We start from the raw sequence: 23,083 nt of genomic DNA, 5'->3' as shown, positions 1-23,083 counted from the left end.
ATGCCTGTCACTAGCTGGGAAAGTAAAACCAACTCTGTTGGATTATATTATTCTTTTTTTTAGCTTCCTTAAAGGTTGATCTGAGACTTTTCCTCTTTTCTAATGAAAGAATCTAAGGCCACAAATGCCTCTCTTGATGTGGCCTTTGATGAACCGTACACGTTTTTCTGCCAAATGTATTTTTTTAAAAAATTTCCATTTAAAGTTTCTCTGTAGCTTACAGCTTTGCGTGTGTGAGCACACACGTGTGGGGCTTCATATAGTCTCCCCCTTGTTTCTTTCTTTAGCTGTGTGTGTTGTTTTGAAATAGTCCTGTTCAGTGGGTCAGAATAAACTCAATTTTACAGTAATCCTCCTGTCTCAGTCTCCTGAGCTGCTGGCGTTACAGGCAGCTAACTGCTGCTGTTCTCTTAATTTGTTATTGAGGTTCTTGACTGAAATTATAGATTTCCTTCAGTCCTGTCAGTGACTGTTGAGTCTCTGGTGTGCTTTGCACTGCCCTCATTTGGCCCGCATGTCTGGGTGCGCCAATTCTTTTTACTAGTGCCTAGTGTCCCTCCTATCTCTGGCAACTGTCTTCACAGAACATCCAGTAATACATCGAATATCATCATAGCCTCTCCTGCTTCCTTTCAGTTAGGGTTTTTACACGTGACATACATTTCCAGGCCTTCACTTTCAGATTCTCACTGCAGAGAGTTGGGTTCTTAATTATCTATGGTCTGCAAATGTCCGTGTTGTTGATATAAAAGTCTACTGAGATTTACAGTATTATTGATATTATTAAGGCCTGGGCTTGCAAGTTTTCTTGTCTTATGTTTCTTCTTGGTGTTATTTTTTTTCACTTGCATTACAGGGGGATAACTAGAACATCTAGAATTGATCATTTTGTTGCTTTGGCAATTTTATCCATGTACATTATGCTTCCTGCTTATTCTCTCGCACACACCTTCCCTTATCTCCCCCATCCCATCCCCTAATAGTTTCATTTTATCCGTAAGAATTTGCCACAGGCTTTAAACAGCTTCCTTTAGCAGGTGCTCTATGGGCTATATAAGTCATCACAGGTTACGTGATTTCCATCTACTATTGACATTTTACTAGCTGAAGTGCGTTATGGGAACTCTGACTTCTTGGATGTCCTTTTTCTGCTGGTAAGAACACTAACTATTCCCTTTCCATTTGTATTGCAATGACAAGCAGGGCAAGCCTGCAATTTGTGCTTCCCCAGGCGAGCACAACAGAAACACGGGACTGTTGGTTTTATCTGTGGCCACTGTTCCTGTCTACTGCTCTCCCCCTCTCCTGTTGTTCCAAGATTCCCTGTCATTCCATTTCCCACAAGAGAACTTTCTCTAGACATTTTCCCAGGCTGGCCTACTAGCAATGAAGGTGCTTAGCTGATCCTTGTTGAGGTCAGTTGTTTCTCCTGTAGAGCTGAGGACCGAGTCCAGGGATTTTACAGCTGGCAAGTGCCCCACCGCTGAGCGTCACCCCTGTGGTCTTCCACTAGAATGTCCTGCTTGCCTTTGATGGCTGAAGGATCATTTCCAGACATGCAGAATTCTGAATCGACAGTGTGAACCTGATCACAACATGGTGACAGTTCTGCTGGCACGCCATGGCCTCTGACCACAAAGAAACCTGCTGTTGATCAATCTATCCTTTCCCAAGAGATACCAGAGAAGGCCTCGGTCCAAATTATTGTCTTGGGGCTGGAGACATGCTCCGCAGTTAAAAGTGCCTGAGGCTCTTCCCCAAAATCAGAGTTCACACGCCTTGGACAGTCCACACTCACTTGTAACTCTGGCTCCAGGGGACTCAATGTCCTGTTGGGACCATTTGGAGTCCTGACCTCCAGCTGCTCTTCCCTGCTAGAGATCTTTACCTTCCTTCTGATCTGAGTTACTGAAAGCTGTGTCAAAATTGTTTACCAGTTCTGCTTCAAGAGCTCGCGTTGCCTTGCCTTGAGGATCAGAGGAGGAGGTTTTCACCTGTCCGCCCACCTGACTTTTGGGTATATAAGCCTCCGTGGTGCTACTGAATTAAGGGCTTCTTATCAGTAACTAGAGGCCCGTGTCTCTGTCTCTCTGTCTATCTCTGTGAGTTTGTGTGTTTCAACCTCCAGCCCCGTGCCCAAAGCTCGTGAACTGTAGGGTAGCGCAAAGAGCACAGACTGGCGTGGTGTGCGTTGCAATGTCCTCTTCTGGCCTCTGCAGGAACATAAAAGCATGTGCATTTACAGGATAGAGACATAATAAAAATTAAGTCGTTTTGAGAGATTATGTAGATTCCACGATTTTGATTACCATGTATCCTGCTGTCCATTTCACTTCACTTATTCTGTTTGAGGTTTCCTCGTTTTGGTGAATATGTAAATGAAGACCATTAGCCGAATATGTTCAGTTTACTCACTTAAGTTGGCTTAGTTCTGTTTTGGGGAACCGGGTCTCACTTTGGGGAAGTAGTCAAGACTGGCTTCAAACTCCCTGTTTTCTACTTCAGCTTCCTGACAGCTGGATTACAGGCACATGTTACCACAACCAGCTTGAGAAATTATTTTAGTAGTAGCATTTGAATAAAGTGAGAATCATTTTCTTTGCTTTATAAAGCCCAAGATTATCAGCTGCAATTACCAGAATAAGATATAAGTAAATATGTAATAACTAAAATATAATAGTAAAATAATAAAAATAAGCAAAATAAAAAATAGGTAAAATAAGTAAAAATATGCCTGTTCTGTATGTCTACAAGTTGACCACCAACCATTAGCTTTTAAATTAATCATAATTTTAAATTAATCATAATTAGTCATATCCAGTAAACTGTCCTCACATGCTAGGGATGAACACTTGTTAATTAGCTATTAATCATGCTGCTATGTAGCTACTTTGATAAAGATAAAAGTCAAATATAATATGTACTAAACTAATCCACTGTATTGCTTAATAATTTTTTCTGTAACTATAAGTCATTAGCTTGCCCTACTTGAGATTCTTTTATTACATTAGATGTTTCCATAGAATGATTGTTTGAAAATTTTTAGTTTAAAATAAAAACCTGAAGCATTTTACAATAATTTTCGCTGAATCAATCTAACTTGATAATGAAAAGCTAAAAGGAAATGACTCAGGAAATCAAGCAAATTTAATCTAGTCACCAATTTCATTTTAAATGTTTTCTTTTTTTAAGTCACGCTCATAGTTGTCATTGAAACTTTCAAAACATGTTTTAGTATTTTGAAAATGGCTTTCTGGTTGACTTTCAATTTAGTGTGCTAAAACACAGACTCAACTAAGTCTTTTTGTGTGTTAGGCTTGAGAACAATGAGTTGTTTAGTAAAACTTTTTTGGTACACAAAAATAATCAGTGTTTTCTATTCTCTAATGCCTTTATAACCACCTTTAAATCATTAAAAATAAAAAAATATATATTGGGCTGGAGAGGTAGCTTAGTACCTAGAACTGCTTACTGCTCTCGCGGAGAACTAGAATTCAGTCTTCAGCACCCACACTGGTGGTGGCAGCTCTCAACATCCTGTAACTACTACAGCTCCAAGAATTCCCAGGTCCTCTTCTGGTCTGCACAGGTGTGCACATGCGCGTGCACACACACCACACACATGTGTGCACACACATACGTGTGCACACACACGATTTAATCAAGTGAAAACTTTGAAAACACATTCCCTGATACTTAAAGCTTAAATCCTTAGAATACATTTTATTGAGTTTAATTGTCTATTAAATTCATACACAACATGGAAATTTTCACAATGTTCCTGTATTGTCATTTCTGGTGTTGATATAGAAAGTCGGCGATGAGAATCTAAACACACACGGAAAAGAAACATAGCTATTAAAAAAATATAATCAATGGCCCTTGATTTAAGCAAAACTAAACATTTATGATTAAATATCTGTTCTAAAAGTTAAAAATATAAGTAGCTATTCTTTTGTAACATTAAGTAGCATCACAGTTAATCACATATGTAATAAATCTATTACTTTCATATCAACAAACTTTAGAAAAATAATGTGATAATTTTCCACAAATTACATATGTTTTAATAAAATGCTTTAGAACATTAAACACACCAGACAAAAACACTATCTTTAACCAAGACCCTAAACAGGTTTCCATAACATGCTCCCATTGAGCTGTAAAGGGACAAGAAATGCAGACCATAAATCGTTCGTGGAACTGAAAGTACTTTGTTCCAAAGGATCTGCCATTCTTGGCTCACTGGATTCACACAAACATGGCTACTACCACATAGGAACCAAGGGGTGCACAAGTCCAAGGAACTGGCCAGTTCATCGACCCAGCAGAGCAAGCAAGATGTTCTTCGCCAACTTCTCTTAGGACCCGCGCATCCATCTTCCAAATGCCAACAGACCACAGTCATCCTGAGATACTTAGAGCAATAAAACTTTTACGCTGAGTAAATGATGCCATTATAGGCACTTCTCCACAGCGGCACTCACCCGACACCTACTGAAAATGGTGATTTCCCCGCATAGCTAAAATTGGCTAGTTCCTTGAAAGTTCATTTCTGTCAATCATTCCAGCTTGCTGCTGCCTCTGTGACAGAACCCACACAGAGCAGCCGCCTCCTCCCTAGGGGCTGAAGGTGAGACCAGAGGGCCTGCTTTCTCAGCGAAGTTATACATAGCATCTTTCTCGTTTTATGTCTGGTCGATAAATTTCATGGTCATTCTCACGACTGACAATACAACCAGAAAAAAAAAAGTCCTAAGTATGTGTTGATTCCCCAGCACCTGTGTGGGGACACAGACTGACACAAAGTGGGTCCCAACTACAGTAAGATTATGGATCTTGTGCTATGACTGGCCACCTAAAAGAGTGAAATTAAAAAACAAACAAAACAAAACAAGGTAACTGATAATGACCTCACTTTTTAGGACGTATACATCTAGTCATTCAGTGCTGTTGAACTGGTCAGCTGAGCCTAAATCTGGATTTCAGTTGTGATCATGTACATCGTGGGTTTGTGTGGTTTTCTTACGGTCTCTGAGCTTGAGATTGTGCACTGAGGAAAACAGAGGACCATTTTTACAACATGAGTAAAATAAACAGAGAACTTCAAGGCATGTGTTAAAGTGAGTGCCTAGCACGCAATGCATTCAACAAACTAGTTAAGTACCTAAGTGTGTGTGGCTTAAAGTTGCAAACCAATCAAGTCTTCTTCCCACTTCCACTCATGCCGTCAATATTTTTCTAAGTGTGGACAGCACGCAGGTCGCCATGTTGTTCTATTAATACCGGAGCACTTGGACACCTTTCTGAGAGCTGATCCACTGATCAGGAATTCCCTCATTTTTTCCCCTAGATTTACTTAATTACCAAACCTTCACTTTCCTATGGAAAGTTTAACAGAAAGCAAATAATCAAAACTGTCTTAAAGATGAGGATCAGAAACAAAAAGGTTGAAATGAAAGGTTTTTTTCCCCTTCTTTTGATCAATTCGACAAAAAGTATGCTTTCAGTGTTCAAAATGTAATAATAAATCTTTCTGTCACATGCTGCTGTTGATATTAAATTCTGAAGCGAATTCTGAGATGTACAAAGATGTACAAAACTTGGGGAAGTGGAACGGGTATGTTAGAGGGGTGAGCCCAAGTGCCAGCTCTCTGCGCCATCCAAAGGAATCTAATCATTAAAATCCTGCATATTTAGGGCCAGTGTGTCACCTTATTAAATAAAAGGGTTTCTGTGCATACTGGCCATGGGATTCTAAGTGTGACAGGAATTAACCCCATCAGAATGGGTGTGATGTACCCTGTACAACTGGAGGATTTGCATAACTTGGGTTCTTCTGTAAAAAAAAAAAATTGTTTTACAATTTTAACTGTCATAATTAAAATTAGTTTTCTAAACATAGGCACACACATTTTACATCACCTAGAACTTTTTCCTTGTACGAAATACCGGGCACACAACTAAAGCAGGAAAACTACCCTGACAACAACATGGAGTCGTTAGCACATGGGATCGTCCCTACCCCATGGATATGTGAATTTCCCCTAAAGCTTACCATACTGAAGGCTAATCTTGAGTTAGTAGGACGGGGTAAGCATCAGAGACACATTCTGGGCTAATCCAAGACACTGGGAGGAGAGAGGTAACCAGGTGACCTAGGTGACATGCCGAAATGGCAACAATGTGCTGCCTAAGGTTTGGCCTGAAACCTGACACGTCACGTGAGACCTTTGTGTTTAAGAAGAAAGACCGAGAAGCACCGTGAAAATTGGAGGAATGGACAATGAGGCCAAGGTAGGGGAACCTACACCACAACCTTGCAGCTGGTGAAGGTGAAGTGGGAGAGGTTCTGAAAGGATTAATGATGGCTTAAGAAAATCAAAGGAAACCAGGCAGTGGTGGCGCACGCCTTTTAATTTCAGCACTCAGAGAGGCAGAGGCAGAGGCAGGGGGGATCTCTTTGTGCGTTCGAGGCCAGCCTGGTATACAGAGTGAGTTCCAGGACAGCCAGAGATATACAGAGAAACCCTGTCTCAAACCTCCCTACCTCCAAAAGAAAGAAAAAGAAAATCAAAGAGGGATAGATTAGATTCCTGGCCAATAAAGAAGAAAAGATCATAAACAATTTTAGGTTTGGGCTTGAAGGACTCACCAGCTAGGGAAGAAAAAAAAAAGGAAAAGATTGCAAAAGGAAATTTATATTTCAATGCAAACTGAATTTAAGATTATCTGGACATTTTTATGGCATCATTACATCTAATTATTATATTGAAAACCCATCAACTGAAAAGATTGGTAGTTTCCCAGGTGTCTACGACGTAGTCAGGGTAGTTTTCCTGCGTTCATCTTTGGTTTTGCAGTCAGTTTACAAGGGGTCCTTAGACAATCCATTCATCGTCTCTGTGACGCTAGTCAACAGAAGCAGTCCATTTTAATCTAATAGGGATGGGATAATTTTCCAGAAGTACTCCAGAGAGACCCTGGAAGGCCAAAAGTTACTTAAAGTTACTTAGGTAACTTATCTTTTATAAAAATAAATAACACAATATAACCCATTAGCATTTCAAATGTATCACATAAGTATTTCAGATTATTTTACCTTTGGGTAGCTTTTCTTTTCCATGTAAACCATATCAACTTAAATACTTAGTCGTGGCAAAGCAAATGAATGAATCTTGTAAGCAAAGTTACTTGGGGTTTTGTATGTATCCAGTCACAGTTATACTGTTGAGTGGGACTTGCTCTCTGAATTCAAAATGTTTAGAATAATTATATTGATTGCCATGAGCTCATCAAGAGGATCTTGTCAAATTAAGCATGAATTAAAGCAACACAAAAGTATCATTCATGAGACTAAGGAAGAAAACAGGACATCTACTACCAAGAGTTGCATTCTAATTTAATAAAATCTACACGTACAGTTAACATGTATTTGAAAATACTGAACTTTGTTGCATCAACATAACAGGAAGCAGCTGCCATAATATTTTATATGTACTATTCTAGCTAGTGATATTGGTAAACGTTAGCTGAGATATTACAGAATTTTCCCTATCAGAATTTGATACATTCCTTAGCTAGTGTGCAAGGCATACACTTCGAATTTTCAATGCTAAATCAGTGGATTTCTTCTACCTAACCTCTAAACCTTCAATCCCCAAGAACCATGGATTTTTTTTTTACTACCACCCCAAGTTGTTGTCCTTGTTCTTAACTCTGTTCTCAGGGAACAGTGTGTCACAAAAACCCGGCAACACCAGGGACACCCAATCTACTACCCAAGGCACTGCTTATTTATTTATTTATTTAATTTAATTTAAAGTCAGTGACAACTGGCTATGTCCATTCAAAGTTGAATCGATTTGGTTTTATTGAGTTTATATAAAATATTGCAATCATGTATGTAATGAAATCCTTCCATTTCGAAAGGTAAGTCTAAGGCATTTGCAGCAACATAAAAATAGGGCACTAGCGCTCCTGCTTATCAGTCAAAGGAATTATTGTCGGAAAGCAGTAATAACGCATTTTTGTACATTTGGACAGCGATGGCACGAGAAACCAGACAGCAAATCAAGGTCCCCAGGATCCACGAGCCAAAGCCATGCAAGCAGCAGTGTCGGACTGTGACCACATGGATCTGTACCCTGAAACGTCAACACCAGGAGGACAGATGAGGCCCAGATGCTGTGGCAAAGAATGAGGAAAATGTCCTACTGAAGACTAAGAGACCCTTTTTCTTAGCATAGACGGTTTGTACTCCCTTAGTCGACACCATTACTCACGGAGCAAAAGTATACCTTACCGTAGAGCCTACAGAGAAGCCACCATTATCGAAAGTATAGTTCCTATTTCCTAAGGAAAAGACTTTCAATACCACGGCAGAATACACGTCACAGAAAAGCTGTTATCAATACTTCTGTAGGTAGTCATGCATGAGTGGGGGCAACACTTGTAAGACAACAGGTAAAAGCTTTCTCTTTAATAATTCTTTGGTAATAAACACATCTTTAGTGATATTTCTTTGTGGACTAGCCACTGATTTTGCTGCTGTCTGTCCCGTGCCCCTGATCTCCCAGACCAGGATAAAATTTATTATCTAGCTTACAACAGGCAGAACACATCTGAAATAATTCACCTTGCTTTAATGAAAAGCAATTACAAAATGAAAACACATCTTTAGGTAGGAGATGGCCTATATTGTTTATAAAGCTACCGCTGTGGGTGCTGAGGAAGTTTTCTGTCTTCTAAAAATCTAAATTTCACACGTTCTTGAGAGGAAGCAGGAATACAAACTCTTTGTACGTCTTCTCAAGGCAGAATACTCTTCGCTCACTGTTCCACCGACTCCTGAGTTAAACAAAGCAGAAGTCAACAGTTACTGCCGCGCGATTCTATAATAACTTCCAATTGTTTTAGCAAAGCAAAGGAGTACTAGAAAGTGAGCTTGCCATCTACTGGCAGAGCAAGTTCTAACACTGATGAACTAAGACAGTTAAGAATTAATTAAGGAAATTATCTGTGACGGACAAATTCATCGCGTCAACCATATGGAAGTCTATGAGAATAAAATCAAAGAGTACAGAAAGTCTGAGCTGAGAAATTAAAAATTACACAAAAGCTTTAATCCCAGCACTCAGGGAGCTGAGAAAGGAGAACTACCACCTATTCTCTGGTAGAAAAGGATACCCTTAATTTTTGCATACGTCCATATTTTCTCCTATTACTGTGTAAATAAGTGTGCTTCAAGCACACTGAACTAGGTCTTCTATGAATCTGGAAAGAGTAAAGTTTAATAGCCTGGTATATTGAATTTCGCCTTTTCCTATGGTTTAGAAGTAAGTAACTTACATTTTTTCTGAGCCTGGGGGCATTGTTTTCTATACCATTGCTGTCATCTGATTTCCTGTGTGAGAAACAAAAAGGAGAATCACCAGATGTTCACGATGCATAAAATTAAGTCAGTGTAATATTTTACACCATACTGGATGCAAACTCTCAAATGTCAGTGCACACTCAGTTCAATCTTCCTAACAGTGTCCTACTTGTAATGTAGATTTTTCTCATGCCATTGCTTAGGGAGAACCTACTGCCACGGGCATAGTAACAAAGACTTGCGTGATCTAAGCAGAGGGAGAACTACAAGAGTAGAGTCATGGGCATGTATGCAACTGTGATCTCTCACAGTGTTCTGAAACATGCAAGATAACAGTCAATAGGGAGCTCAGCCAATTTGTATGAGAGAACTCATAATTTGACGGCTATTACATCAAATTAGAAGCTGCATATGACCTTTTGTTTCCAAACAAGACTATTAAGGATAGCCGTGGATTCTTCAGCACAACTGCATGAGAAAACCATTGAGCACAGTGAATATCAGTAGAGATGCTGTGGGCAGACCCACGCTCATGAGGCTGTTGTCATCAAGTAAAATCAGCCAACCAACCATGCATGTCAAAACCGAAGTGTAGAAGTCTTGGATGGTAGAACAATGATCAAATAAATGAGTCTACTCTTCATTGAGTTCCTCGAGAGAAGTCATTGCTTTTGATGTTATATATTTATTTTTATTTTTTAAAATCATTTTTACCAAAAAACTACAAAAGACCAGGGTTACCAAAGCACATAAATATATGTAAAAATATATCAGTTATATAACACACGAAAATATTTTTTGTGAAAAAAATTAGTTACTAACTAAATTAACTACGCTACCTAAAATGAACTGCAACAAGGGCTGATCTGAAAAAGCTTAAAATACCATGGTTAATTTATACCTAAAATAAAACATTTTCATTGTGATGGCTGCAATGGAGCATAAGATGAAGAACATGTATATTATTCCAATTTAAAGTAAAAGGTATAAAATAACTTTATATTATAAATTGAATCATGTTGACATTGCTTTTAAGATGTTTGGGGGGGGGGCTGGAGAGATGGCTCAGAGGTTAAGAGCACTGACTGCTCTTTAAAGGAGGTCCTGAGTTCAATTCCCAGCACCCACATAGCTCACAGCCATCTGTAATGAGATCTGGTGCCCTCTTTGGCCTGCAAGCACACATGGAAAGAATGTTGTATACATAATAAATAAATAAATCTTTAAAAATAAAAATAAAAAAGAGGACCAATAAATAAATAAGAATTGGGGTGATTTAAACTTCAACTTATAGTTTTGTGTCCTTAACTTGGAAGCACATATCCTGTTGGTTTATTTTTACCTACTATGTATGAACTGGGTCCAAAAGCCTCTTTGACTATGGCTGCAAGTATATGAAGGATCACACTTCCACCATCTTGTTGGGCATGGGGTCCCCTTTCAAGGGCAAATTCTCAGTTGTCTTAGTCTGGTCTCTTATTCTGTTTCTCAGATTTTAGTTCCTTCCCTGGCAGCCTTTATTCTCCAGTTTGGAAGTAGTCCACCATCCCCAAACCAAAGTAGATCAATTGCCCTTTTATTTATCAATTGCCCAGCTATACTCAGAGTTATTCCCAGCTATCTCTAAAGAGATCTGTAAGAGAAAAAAAAAAAAAAAAACATGAGTTCTCTCAAAAGTAATTCTCATAGAATCCTAGGTGAGTGATCTTCAGAACCACTGGAAGATGTTTTTAGAAAATCCAGGTTCCATATCCAACCTAAGTTGTTCTTTCTGATCTGGGGGGTCTAGTGAGGCCTGAACACTGAACTAACTATCTCTCTCTCCTCCAGGGATGCTTTGCCATGAAACATGTGTGTGCACATGTCTCCAGAAGAGAACACAACAGATATCCTAGAATTGTTGCTAGAGACTGTTGTGAGCTGTCATGCAGCTGCCAGGAATTGAACCCCTGTCTTCTAGAAGAGCATCAAATTCTCTTAACCACCAAGCCATCTCTCTAGCCTCAAGAACATTGTATTAAGAAGCTTCAGTGATCAAAACTACAACCAAGGTAAAGACTCACTTAAATAATAAAACATTCTGGTTACTGTGCTCCAAAGTATTCATACATAAGTTATCACTAATTCAACAAATGTGTGTAGGAGCACCATGATGAACCCATCTTGCAGAGATGAAACCAGAAGCAAAGAACAGCTATTGATGGAGGGGTAGACTCTGGGTATCACTTCAATATCACAAAGATGTTTACAGAAACAGCATGCACACCAACATGCACGTTCTTGTTGTTCTGTTTCTAACTGTAAGATTTTACCTAATTTCTTATTTATCTGTATTTTACCCAAGTGAGAAAAAAAAATCAAAAAAACTACTTACAACTGTTCAATTTGTTCAAATTCTTTCCCATCATCTGTATAAAGACAAAGAAAAAGGATATGATATTTAAGCATGCAATACTATGTTACATGTTCAATTCAACCTGCTCCTAACAACTTTTCCATGGAAAGGAGAGAAGTGCCACCTTTGACAGCTGTGTCTCCCTCAGTTCCCTTGTAACAGGACACCAGACACTATCTGAATCTCTGGTCATAATATACATCCTAATGAGGTGATAATGTGAAAACCGGGGCAGAGATCCACAGCTAAGCACTGGGCTGAGCTTCCGGAGATCAGACAGAGAGGTAAGAGCAATAGTATGAACAAAGGGGTCAAGACCATGACGGGGAAACCCACAGAAACAGCTGACCTGAGCTAGTGGGAGCTCGCTGATTCCAGATTGACAGCCGGGGAACCTGCATAGGACCAAACTAGGCCTCTGAATGTAGGTGACAGTTGTGTGGCTGAGGAAGTCTGTAGGGCCACTTGCAGTGGACCAGGATTTATCTCTGCTGCTTAAACTGGTTTTTTGGAGCTTTTTGGAGGGATACCTTGCTCAGGATAAATATGGGGAGGGCCTTAGTCCTGCTTCAAAGCCATGTGCCAGACTGTTGACTTCCCCATGGGAAGCCTTACCCTCTCTGAGGAGTGGATGGGAGTGGGGTGGGGGGAAGGTGAAGGAGTGGGAACTGGGTTAGGTATGTAAAATGAAAAAAGATCATTTAAAGAAAATAAATTAATTAAAATAAACAAATAATGAAGTGATAATGTAATAGAAAAAGTGAGACATCTTACCTGGGTCATTCTTTTTTTTCTGTGTGTACACTTCACAAAGCAGAATGATAGCCACTAAGAGAATAACTTCTGCAATTATTGCGAGAAACGGCTTGAGGGGCACCATGAAGCTCAGCACAACCAGCTCAATGTGTTCTTCGCTCTCACCTAACTGGAAGGCTGCCCGGCACCAGTAGGAGCCTCCATCTTCCTCCAAAAATGCTTTACCTTGAGTCATGTCTAATTAGCATAGGATCCATTTATAACATACTTATCATTCTTGTGAACATCAATAGGAACCTAATGCAAGGAGACATTAAAATCCTTACATAATGCAAAAAGAGATACATGTCCCATGAGATCTCATTCTGGGCAAAGCTATAAGTCAGAGCCAAGGAAGCCACTTACTGGAAAGGGGCATATTAAAATTTATGAGTCTTTGCAGGAAGCTAGTGTTCCAGCAGCAAGGGAAAAAGTCTGTTCCGCTATGTGGACTCAGCCCTGAATGTCTGGACCTACAAATATATGTCTAGGTTGTCATTAGTAAATATTAGGTGAAAATCCGAGGCAGAAAATTTCCAACCATCCTGGCTTCCCTTTTTCATATATCACTAGCTCTTCACAGGCAGAGGCAAGCACATAAGGAAACAAAACACCTACTTCTAAAGATATTATTCTGGTCAGTCATCTGATATTAGACTACCATCCTGACCACCAGAGTGCCCTACACTGAAACTACAGTTGAAATCCTCAAGGCTTCTTAGCTGATGCCCTCCAGTGACCAGCTCTCTGGTCCCAGACACCTGTTCTTTCCTTTCATGTCCCTGTTTCTTTCTCTTAGGTAGACTGGCTTCTGGGAGCTGCTGGGTTTTCCTCCGGCTCATAAGGTCATACTGGGAAGCTGTTATACTTAATCAAAATTAAACTTTATTCTCAGGACATTTGATGTCTTCACTGTTCTATCATTCAACTGAGATGCTCAATAAATGCTAATCTGCATACAAACATTCTCAGATGATTCAAGGACGAAGTCTCTGCAAATATATTTGCAGGCAGGCAGGCAGGCAGGCAGGCAGGCAGGAAGGAAGGAAGGAAGGAAGGAAGGAAGGAAGGAAGGAAGGAAGGAAGACCATGACCTATCAATATGTACACAGGCAGCACAGTCTGTAATATTCATGACACAAACCACCATATGAATCAGAGACAGTAAATCAAAGGGCTGAATTTTAAGAAAGCACAGAGCTAATTGTGATGCAGATGGTGACTTGACCTAAAATGATGACCTGTGACCCCCTCCCTGCCCCTGTCTTACAGCTGATCTTGATCAGACTCAATGCTAAATGAAGAAGAGGATAATGATTCATACAGCAAACCCAGGACACAACTTTAATATAAAATGACTTAGGCTCTAGCCTGTTTGCTAACACACAGGCATGAATAAATCAGGCTACATATTCTAAACATCACAACTGGTATTTGATTTTACAATTAATATTTTAAAAACATTTGTAGATACCTGTCCTGATCACCAATAAGACAAAGGGCAGAAGATTCACTATTTACGCTGACCCCTGCATGATCTAGAGTTCTTTTCTTGAAACATTAAAGCAACGTTAGCACAGAAATAAACCGTGCTCCTTCCAAAGCCCTTCTTCCATCGTCCACAGCTGCAACTTTGTTTCAGTGGTAATCGAATCCCTCATTGAAAGATTGGTTCTGTTTCCTGTGTCCCATCTAGAATTGCAGCTTTTCTCTAATAGGACTTTAATTCGAATACTCATTAGCAGCATGGCAAGAAAGGGGCACCCCCAAGCACCATGCCCTGAGTTTCATGCTCTTTGAAGCTCTCTGGGAAAGGACAGGACGTCAGCGATAATTTATTCATTGAATACTCTTGTTTTCTTCAGATCAGCTCTGCGAAGCCAATTGTCTTAGATGTATAAGCCTCGAAATCCACTTCTTTCCAATGTGTGAAGTACAAAGGGATGAGGACACTTAACAACTGAGACCTCAGTTTAAGGGACCAAATTTCCATTCATTGTTTCCAAATGGTGCCGAGGCATTGCCTCCCACGTCAGATATTTCAGGAGACAAACTGGAAAAAGAGCCTGGGACCCCCCCCCCCCCCCCCAGTTATTGACAAGAAGTAGAAGCGGGACTTTTCTGATAAAATTACTTCTAGCCTGGTCAATTAAAAATGTTTTGGTTTTGCCTCATTATGGAGTCTGGGATAACACCAAAACCTTTACGCATGGCCTTGAAATGGCTTGAAAACACAGTGAAAACTTCAACTTCCCATAGGTCCAGGATTACAGGCACATGCCATTAAACCAGGTAAAAATCCTCTCTCCTTTTACTTTTAGCTTTGTTTTGTAGCACAGCCTTGCCGTGTAACCTTGGCTCTTCTGGCTTTACCTGGCACCATCTCTTTGGTGCAGGTTTATCTCAAACACCTGGCAATCCTCCTCTCTCAGTTTCTTTGGTACTGGGATTACAAGCACGCACCACTGTGCCCATCCTGAAAGCGAATTTTGATTTTCTTTCAAAGACTTTAAATAAATTTCAAAACCTAAAAAGAAAACGATGTAGGAGCCAATAAAACACTAAGATCTTCTTCACACGTATAATGCCACGTGCCGAAAGCATCCAAGGATAACTCCATTCCTCACTGTGTGTTCTTGCGAACTATAAGCGCTAACAGGAGTGCTTGTCTCCCTAGGACTGAGTCAGCTAGAATCCTCTTCATGAACTAAATGGCTTCTTGTTTTCTTTTCTTCAACCCCGAGAAAAAAGATCTTCCATGTGTGTGTGTGTGTGTGTGTGTGTGTGTGTGTGTATACACACGTGTGTATACATGTCTGTATGTCTGTGCGGGTGGGTGTTTTGAGCACATTTACATGTGATGAATGTGGAGGCCAGAGATAAATGTTAAGTGCCCTTCCTCAATTGTCTTCCACTAAATCTGGAGTTCACCAGCAAGACTAGCCTGGCTCAGCAAGCCAGGAATCATCCTGTCTCCATCTACCTCAACCACAACTGGAATGCCCCGTTTCTTATATGGATACAGGAGATCCATACTGCTTAAAGGACAAGCATTGTGACCAACTGAACAGCCTTCCCAGCCCCAGCAAACACGATCTTACCTGTACACTTCCATTACTCGTGTACCAAGTCCAATTTAAAGGATGACCATCGTGGCATTCACACTTCAGGATGGTAGAATCCCCCACGTAAGTGATCAACGGCTTGTTTTTCCCATGAACACCGGGTACTAAGAAGAAGGGAGAAAAGTGTTTATTACTGAGACTGTTTAATCAAAAGAAATGTACTGAACTTGACTTTCCCTACTTCATTTTCTAACCAATGCACAGTTTTCGTCACACAGTTCTGATTGTACATACCGCACCGCGTAGCCATCGAGATAGCAGCAGTCATAGTAGAAGTGGTTGGATAACCCCAATGGGATTGTCTGCAGTGTACCACTGAAGGAACAGCCTCCAGTGATTAAAATTAGAACCATTCCAAGCTTGCAACAAACAATGACATGCTTGAGATAAGAAAGAAGCTTCCTGTTTCCAAGGCTGCCCTTTCTTCTCACTTACAATGATAGTGGGACCCCTCTTCATAGCCTTACCCCCACCTTGCATAGAGTAATAAGGCAAAAGGTGCAGGCTAGGAAATCTTTTAATTGATGCAAATTTGTAAATAGCCAGCAGAGCTAAAGAAGTGATAACGCAAAGGAACAAAGGAAAAGTCAAGGGGAAGAGGATGGGCTCTGTGGCTCAACAGTAGAGTGCTTGCCTAGTGTGCACACAGCTTCGCCTTGCATAGCAGCAGGGTCAAGGGGAAAATTAAAGAAGAGCATTAAAAACAATGAGATTTAGATACATATTTATATCATGTCAAAAGGACACATACCAACATTATTATAGTAAATTCCTTAGTCAGGAAAGTTTGAAGCATATACAATTAGGAACAGGAGCATTCAATGAAAAGTCACGAGGTGAATGTCGTCCCTCATCGTTTCCACACTGACCATGAAGATGGATCAAAAAAGATACTTTGTTGATTTTCCTTTTTCCTAGTTTCTCTAATTTTAAGTTCTTTTTAATTTTGTGTTTCCCAGCGGTTTATTAAACTAATCAGCAAGGAGAGATAAAACTAACTCAGCCAGATATAATTAATCAGCAACAGATAAAACTACAATGTCTAAATGTCATATTCGACACCATATTATGGTGTGAAAATTTATAGGTAATTTTAACTTTCAGTGCAGAGATTAGAAAGATTTCAGCTGCCATAGTGAAGTCTCTAGATTAAACGTGTTGTCCAAGCGTTCTTAAATTTTCTACTACTGATGTAACTGAGTGTTTGCATGATGCATGAACTGTGAAGATGGAAAAGGGGGTTAAAATCAGTAATGATTGGAAAAGAAATTATGATGTTAATTAACCAGGCAAGGAGCAAGGGTCAAAACCAGTTTCTTTTCTGGGTTCTGTCCTCAGGTAAGCAATGCACTAGTGCCAGAGACCAGCCTGCTGTAGTTTACTGTTTAAAGAGAACCAAAATTGTTGGTTTTGATACAAATATATTCATCCTTGTCCTCTTTAAGGCTACTGAGCAGCAGTGTGTCATAAGGCAATGTCAACACTAAATAAAGAATGGCGTGGATGATGAAGGAGGCCACCCATGAAAGATATACGTGCTTCCAGAACCGTCTGACAGACACAGCAATGTCTTAAGGCAATCTCTAAATCAGAGGGTGTGAAGGTTTGAATCTCTGGCATTTACATAGCCTCTGGCATTTGAATTCTTAGTCCCCAGTTGGTGGCTGTTTGGGGGGGGAGGATCAGGGTAGCCTTGCTGGAGGCAGTTGTCACAGGAGGCAGGTTTAGAGAGCTTAAAGGCTTTCACCTGGAGGTTTGCTTTTTTTTTTTTTTCCTGCTTCCTGCTTGAGGTTTAAGGTGAGAGCCCTCACCTTCTGCTCCAGCCGCCACACCTGCTGCTCCAGGCTCGACGCCACACTTCCCTGCTGTGATGGACTCTTACACCTCTAAAGTCACCAGCACAGGTAAACTCTTTTGTGTATAAGTTGTCCTGGTCAAGGTGTTGCCACACTGATAAGAGGTAACGAAGGCACTGACTTACTCACTACCGCAGGAGTTTTACTTATCACTATTGGGACGTGATTAGAGATGGGTGTGTGTAACCAGACTAAGGAGCTGGGATTCCAATCATCCCACCCAGAAGAAACAGAGCTGACCCCCTGGAGGAGCTCAGCATTCCTTTGGCTAACTGACTCCCTCGCACGATCCTTAGGACTGTCTTCAAAGATCGTGTATACGCGTTGGAAGGAAGCCAACACAATGTTCCAATATCGTGATGAAGAGATTTAGGGCCAGGAAATAAATATCTGATACATAATGACAGCTTTGAAATAAAGGTATCTGATGGGTAGTACATTATACGCTTGCTATGTTGTTGTACAGGGTTAAATAAGAGTTCCTCAAATGGAAAGTGCTTAGTACATATTGGGATTATGCCATGGTACAGCTCCCTTAAGTCAAGCTTTCCATTATTAATGGTTATGCCCTTTATATGTAATGCCATTAGCCATCTTAATAAGAATAATTACTGTCCTGTGCGATTTTTAGGTCAGTTAGCATTTTTGGAGCAGAGGAGAGCTAAGTTCTACAGGGGAAATTCATCTATATATGTCTTAGAACTGTGACAATGTCTGAAATCACCCAAGAACAGGGGGAACTTTAAACTGAGTCTCTCCGTGAATCACCCGCACCATCTGGAACAGGCGATGACGAAGACAAATCAAGATGAATAAATAGGAGAAAGAGAAGAGTGGAAAATATTAGCTCCGGACCCCGGTGAGAGCCCTAGTCCATTCAAATACCACAAAGGAGACAACCCCCTCAGTGAAGCCATGGAACAAGTTCTCCTACTGTTCTGGCCACACAGCAAGTGCTAGGTAAGATTATGTTTGCATGTTGTAGTCTAGGATAAATTATAACAGGTTAAACCAGGATGCCCAGTTAGGTTCTGACCGATAACAAGAAATCAAACTGGATAAAAAGATCAAAACAAGCTTCCTTCTAGACATATGTAATATGTGGTACTGATAGGATACAAGGGGAAAAAAATCACTTTATATATGATTATGAAACCTAAAAGTAAAACAGAAATACCCCACTTACAACATACTGTTTATAATGAGAAAAAGACAGGAAAAAAGTCGATAGCAATTTGATAAAACCAAGAACTAAAATTTTAAGAAAATAATTTCAATCTAAATGTACTTAAATGGAAAGGGGTTGTTTAAGAGGAGTCTCTCCTGTAGGTGTTCTAACCTAAGTTAGGCTACTATATGCCAGCATCATCAGTCTACTGCCTCAGAACTCGTTTACAAATCCAGATGGTTCAGAAGCTGAGGAAAACACGCACTAGGAGAAATTGGAAGCAGTTCTCAGATCCAAGGGAATAGCAGAGCGTCTGTCTTGATGCTGGTGTAACAAGGACATTTTAAGTTATTGAGGAAAAGAAAATGATGAAATGTCAAAATGTTAAAGGCTCAGTTGGGTGGAATCCCAGAACATTTTATTCTGATTTGTTTCGTATGGCAGGGTCACTTTCTTCGCTAAAAACTGATGCTGAGAGCCACTAAGGCTGGGCAATGGTCTGTGGACCAAGGTCTCCATTAAATTCTATAATCCCTTCCTTTCATTTAACACTCCTCCGGTTTCTAGCCTTAGAGAGAAGAACTGGCAAGACTTACTCATACTGCAGCACGCGGACTCCTCTGTTTTCTAGAACTGGGAACTGAGAGACATAAATAATTCCATCCCTGTTGACTCTTATTTTTTCCCAGTTCGGATGAATGCACTCCCTTCTCCATAGTCGTAAACACTAAACTGAGTTTGGGTTGTAGTATTTTACTTTGATTGAAGCTAAGTAAGCCATAGCTGGGAAGGAAGGAAGGAAGGAAGGAAGGAAGGAAGGAAGGAAGGAAGGAAGGAAGGAAGGAAGGAAGGAAGGAAGGAAGGAAGGAAGCTACACATAGAGTAAAGTCTTCCCAAGAATTGATACAAGCATGGTTTATATTCCTGGCTAGCCAATAATCACATGACCTGGCTCCCTTTTAAAGCATAGTTCCCTATCTGTGGTTTTTGCTATGAAGAAGGAAGACTGGAAAGTGAGGGACTCAGCTCTTCCCAGACGTCCTGACAAAGCCCTCAACCTCCCGGCTCCACACCACCTTCTCACAGGGCTTCTTTACAAATTACCCAGCATCTGGTGAGCTCTCTAACTGATGTGAAATATGGTAATAATACCCCAATGTATGAGTGCTGGTGTTCATCTTAGGGAGCGGAGGGCTCACCACTGTTTTTGAAGGTTTCAGTTAAAGAACTACAGATCAAGCATGGGGACCAGACCTTGCCTATCCTTTTCTGAAACCACAAGGTCCCCTCCAAACCTGAAATGAAGATGAGTCACACCTCTCAAGGCCCATGTGGAGACACAGAAATGGTACTTGGAAAGCATTGGTTCATTCACTTCCTGTGCCAGGCTCAGCTCACCAGTAGGGAAACACTGCTCCAGAGCCCAGCTTCTAAAGCTAGAACTAGCCAGGGCCACGGTCCTGCTATCCCAAGCTCTCTACCTTCTAGACACTCTATTTCTCAAACTCAGCATGGGCCTTAGTTAGGGTTTCTAGGGCTGTATGGAATTATACATATTAGACATATACTTATATTATAGATAGATGATAGATAGATAGATAGATAGATAGATAGATAGATAGATAGATAGATAGATACAGAGTGTGTGTTTGTGATAGAGGTTGTGACTGGGTAGCCCTGGCTGGCCTAGAATTTGTTACATAAACAGGCTGGCCTTGAAGAGATCCACCTGCCTCTGTCTCCAGAAGTATTTTATTTTCATCTGTATAGAGGATCAGTTTGTTCTGGGCCACGCTCCCATCTAGAAACCTTTACTGCTATAAGGACAGGGTGATGGTATTCTGAGACTCCATTTTAGTGCTTTGAAACTGAACAAAGTGGGGTGCATGGAAGTCTCAGACGGGAGGGTGAAAATGTCTAACTCTAAACTATTGAAAGAGGGGCTCGAATTACTCAGTGAAAGTAGCAGCTCTCTATTTGTAAAAGTGAAGCTCTGAATTTGTTCACTCACAGGCTAGATCGCTGGTCCAAATGCCATGCTCATTTCAAGGGCAATTAAAATTGACCCTAGGAAGCAAAGGCAGTGAAGACACCGTGAGGCGGCTCTTAGGCTACTTTCCCATACTTCACATGGGAAGAATTCTTAGGGAAGGCAGAGAACTGATGCAGGACCAGGCTCACTTCGGCATTTTTCTGTCTGGTTTGCTTTGGTTTCTGTCAAGACAGGGTTTCTCTGTGTATCCCTCGTTGTCCTGGAACTAGCTCTGTAGACCAGGCTGACATCAAACTCAGAGATCCACTGTCTCTGTCTCTTGAATGCTGGGATAAAAGGCATAGGCCACCACTCCGGGCATATTTGAGATTTTCAATACTAATGAATATTACAGAAGTTTTCTCTCTCTCATAACATTTGACTTCCCACTAAGAAACATTCATGCCATCGTTCGTGGGTGGGACATGATCACCAGCATATTAGCAGCTCCGTTTTCTTGCTCTGGTTAGCATCAATAAACACAGAATCAGCAGGATAGATAGATAGATGATAGATAGATAGATAGATAGATAGATAGATAGATAGATAGATAGATAGAGTTTTGGTCATGCTCATCAGTAACATTGTTGTAGAATATTTGTACACTGTGTAAAAGTGAACTGCTTTAATTGGTGTAATGAAAGGCTTAAGTTGTTAATCTAAAAAGATGTTTTTTTTTAAAAATATGTATTATGTATACAATATTCTGTCTGTGTATATGCCTGAAGGCCAGAAGAGGGCGCCAGATCTCTTTACAGATGGTTGTGAGCCACCATGTGGTTGCTGGGAATTGAACTCAGGACCTTTGGAAAAGCAGGCAATGCTCTTAACCACTGAGCCATTAAAGTTTTTTAGGATGGTAATACAAGTTATGATAAAAAGTGGTTTAGGTATAAACATCTGAACTCCCTAAGGTAGGATAGATAATACAGTACTTTCTCCAACTTTCCCAAATGCCAATGGACTGGACACAATAAACCCTGTTTCCAAAGACAAAAACAAATAAAAAGAATAATCTGACTCAATTTACAGCAGAAGATGAAACTAGCTTTTTATCCATATTTATTCGTAATAGTGATAAGCAAAGATCATTCTCCCTAGGGAAAACCATAAGCAAGCCATGGAGATAATATTTATAAAAATATTCACTACTATATATATGCTTAATAGACCTAATAAAATAATAACTATGACTTAAACTGTTATGCAGATGTCTTTAAATTCTACTCAAATAAAATTATTTCTCTAAACAATACTCAATTTTAAGTAAATTACACAGAGTTATTATTTTTAATCAAGGAATCTCTGAAAGGACCCAAATTACTGATTTTACAAATGTCTTCAGGATATAGTACATACTTAAAAGCTACATTAATGGTAAGCAGGCATTAAAATAAATGAGTTGAATTAAATTCTTCAAGCAAATTTTAAAAGTAGACATGCAATAGCTTTTTCCAGTCCTGAAAGAGATGATGAAAACTTGCCATGAAGTTAACCGTGGTGGTGCATGCTGGTCATTGCTTGGGAAGCTGAAGAAGGAAGATCAGAAGCTAAACAGTCTGGGCTACACGAGACCCTGTCTCAGAAATAGATAAAAATAAAAAAAAAAACCTGTGGCTGGGAGGTCAGAGGCCCTGGAGGAGCCTATGCAAAGTAAATAATTTTCTTTCAATGTAACTACATTTATTACTATAGCAATAACTTAAAACTCAAGGGACACAGAAATCTAAGAATGTAATGTCGTAGTTATAAATACTGACCTTTGATATTAAATGTTCCTCTGAGATTCTTTTCTCCATCAAAGAAGCAAGAATAATTTCCCATTTGCTTGCTGTTAAAAATGATGAACCTAGTGATAATAAGAATTATTAATACAAGCTTGCTTCTTACAAATATTTAATAAAAATGAAGTCATCAATCAAACTTTTAAAACAGAAAAAATTCTGTAATAATCGAAATGCTAAGCATAACATTCAAATGACCTCAAAAAGAACAAATGCTTCATCAGCAGAAACGGGTAGTTAAACTGGCTATGGAGACCCTCGCGTATGTACCTGTACTGACTGTACAAGGTGTTTCCCACTTTGGTTGTATTGAAAACATCAATATTCTCCAGAAGTTCATCATCCTTTTTCCAAGTCACGTTCACTGAGTTCAAATCCCCAGATGGCGTGAACTGGCATAAGAGCTCCAGGTCAGAAGGCTTTTCCAAAGTAATGTTTTTTTCTACTGGTGAACTGGACTCGTCTGTTCATTACAAAAAAAAGACAAGGAAATGTGTTATGAAAAGTTATCTTTGCGGGCGAATTCAATATATGGCTCTGTATATATGACTG

The 23,083-nt window shown here is 40.0% G+C and overlaps 1 protein-coding gene across 1 annotated transcript in view; it reads right to left on the bottom strand.

Moving 5' to 3' along the window:
* Window positions 1-8,628: 8,628 nt before the first annotated feature.
* The window catches only part of Emb (embigin), a 38,980-nt gene continuing 24,525 nt past the window's right edge, over window positions 8,629-23,083 (bottom strand). Inside the window, 8 exon segments of the mRNA XM_050152851.1 lie at window positions 8,629-8,850; window positions 9,352-9,406; window positions 11,751-11,784; window positions 12,546-12,749; window positions 12,752-12,824; window positions 15,668-15,795; window positions 22,508-22,596; window positions 22,802-22,994. Coding sequence (XP_050008808.1) covers window positions 8,833-8,850; window positions 9,352-9,406; window positions 11,751-11,784; window positions 12,546-12,749; window positions 12,752-12,824; window positions 15,668-15,795; window positions 22,508-22,596; window positions 22,802-22,994 — 794 coding nt within the window. The 3' untranslated portion in view covers window positions 8,629-8,832.

This window comes from Alexandromys fortis, unplaced genomic scaffold, assembly GCF_014885135.2.
Source record: "Alexandromys fortis isolate MF-2015 unplaced genomic scaffold, M_Fortis_MF-2015_v1.1 scaffold_73, whole genome shotgun sequence".
Taxonomy (NCBI): domain Eukaryota; kingdom Metazoa; phylum Chordata; class Mammalia; order Rodentia; family Cricetidae; genus Alexandromys; species Alexandromys fortis.
The sequence above is the reverse complement of the archived record's forward strand: the minus strand, read 5'-3'. Positions and strand labels throughout refer to the sequence as shown.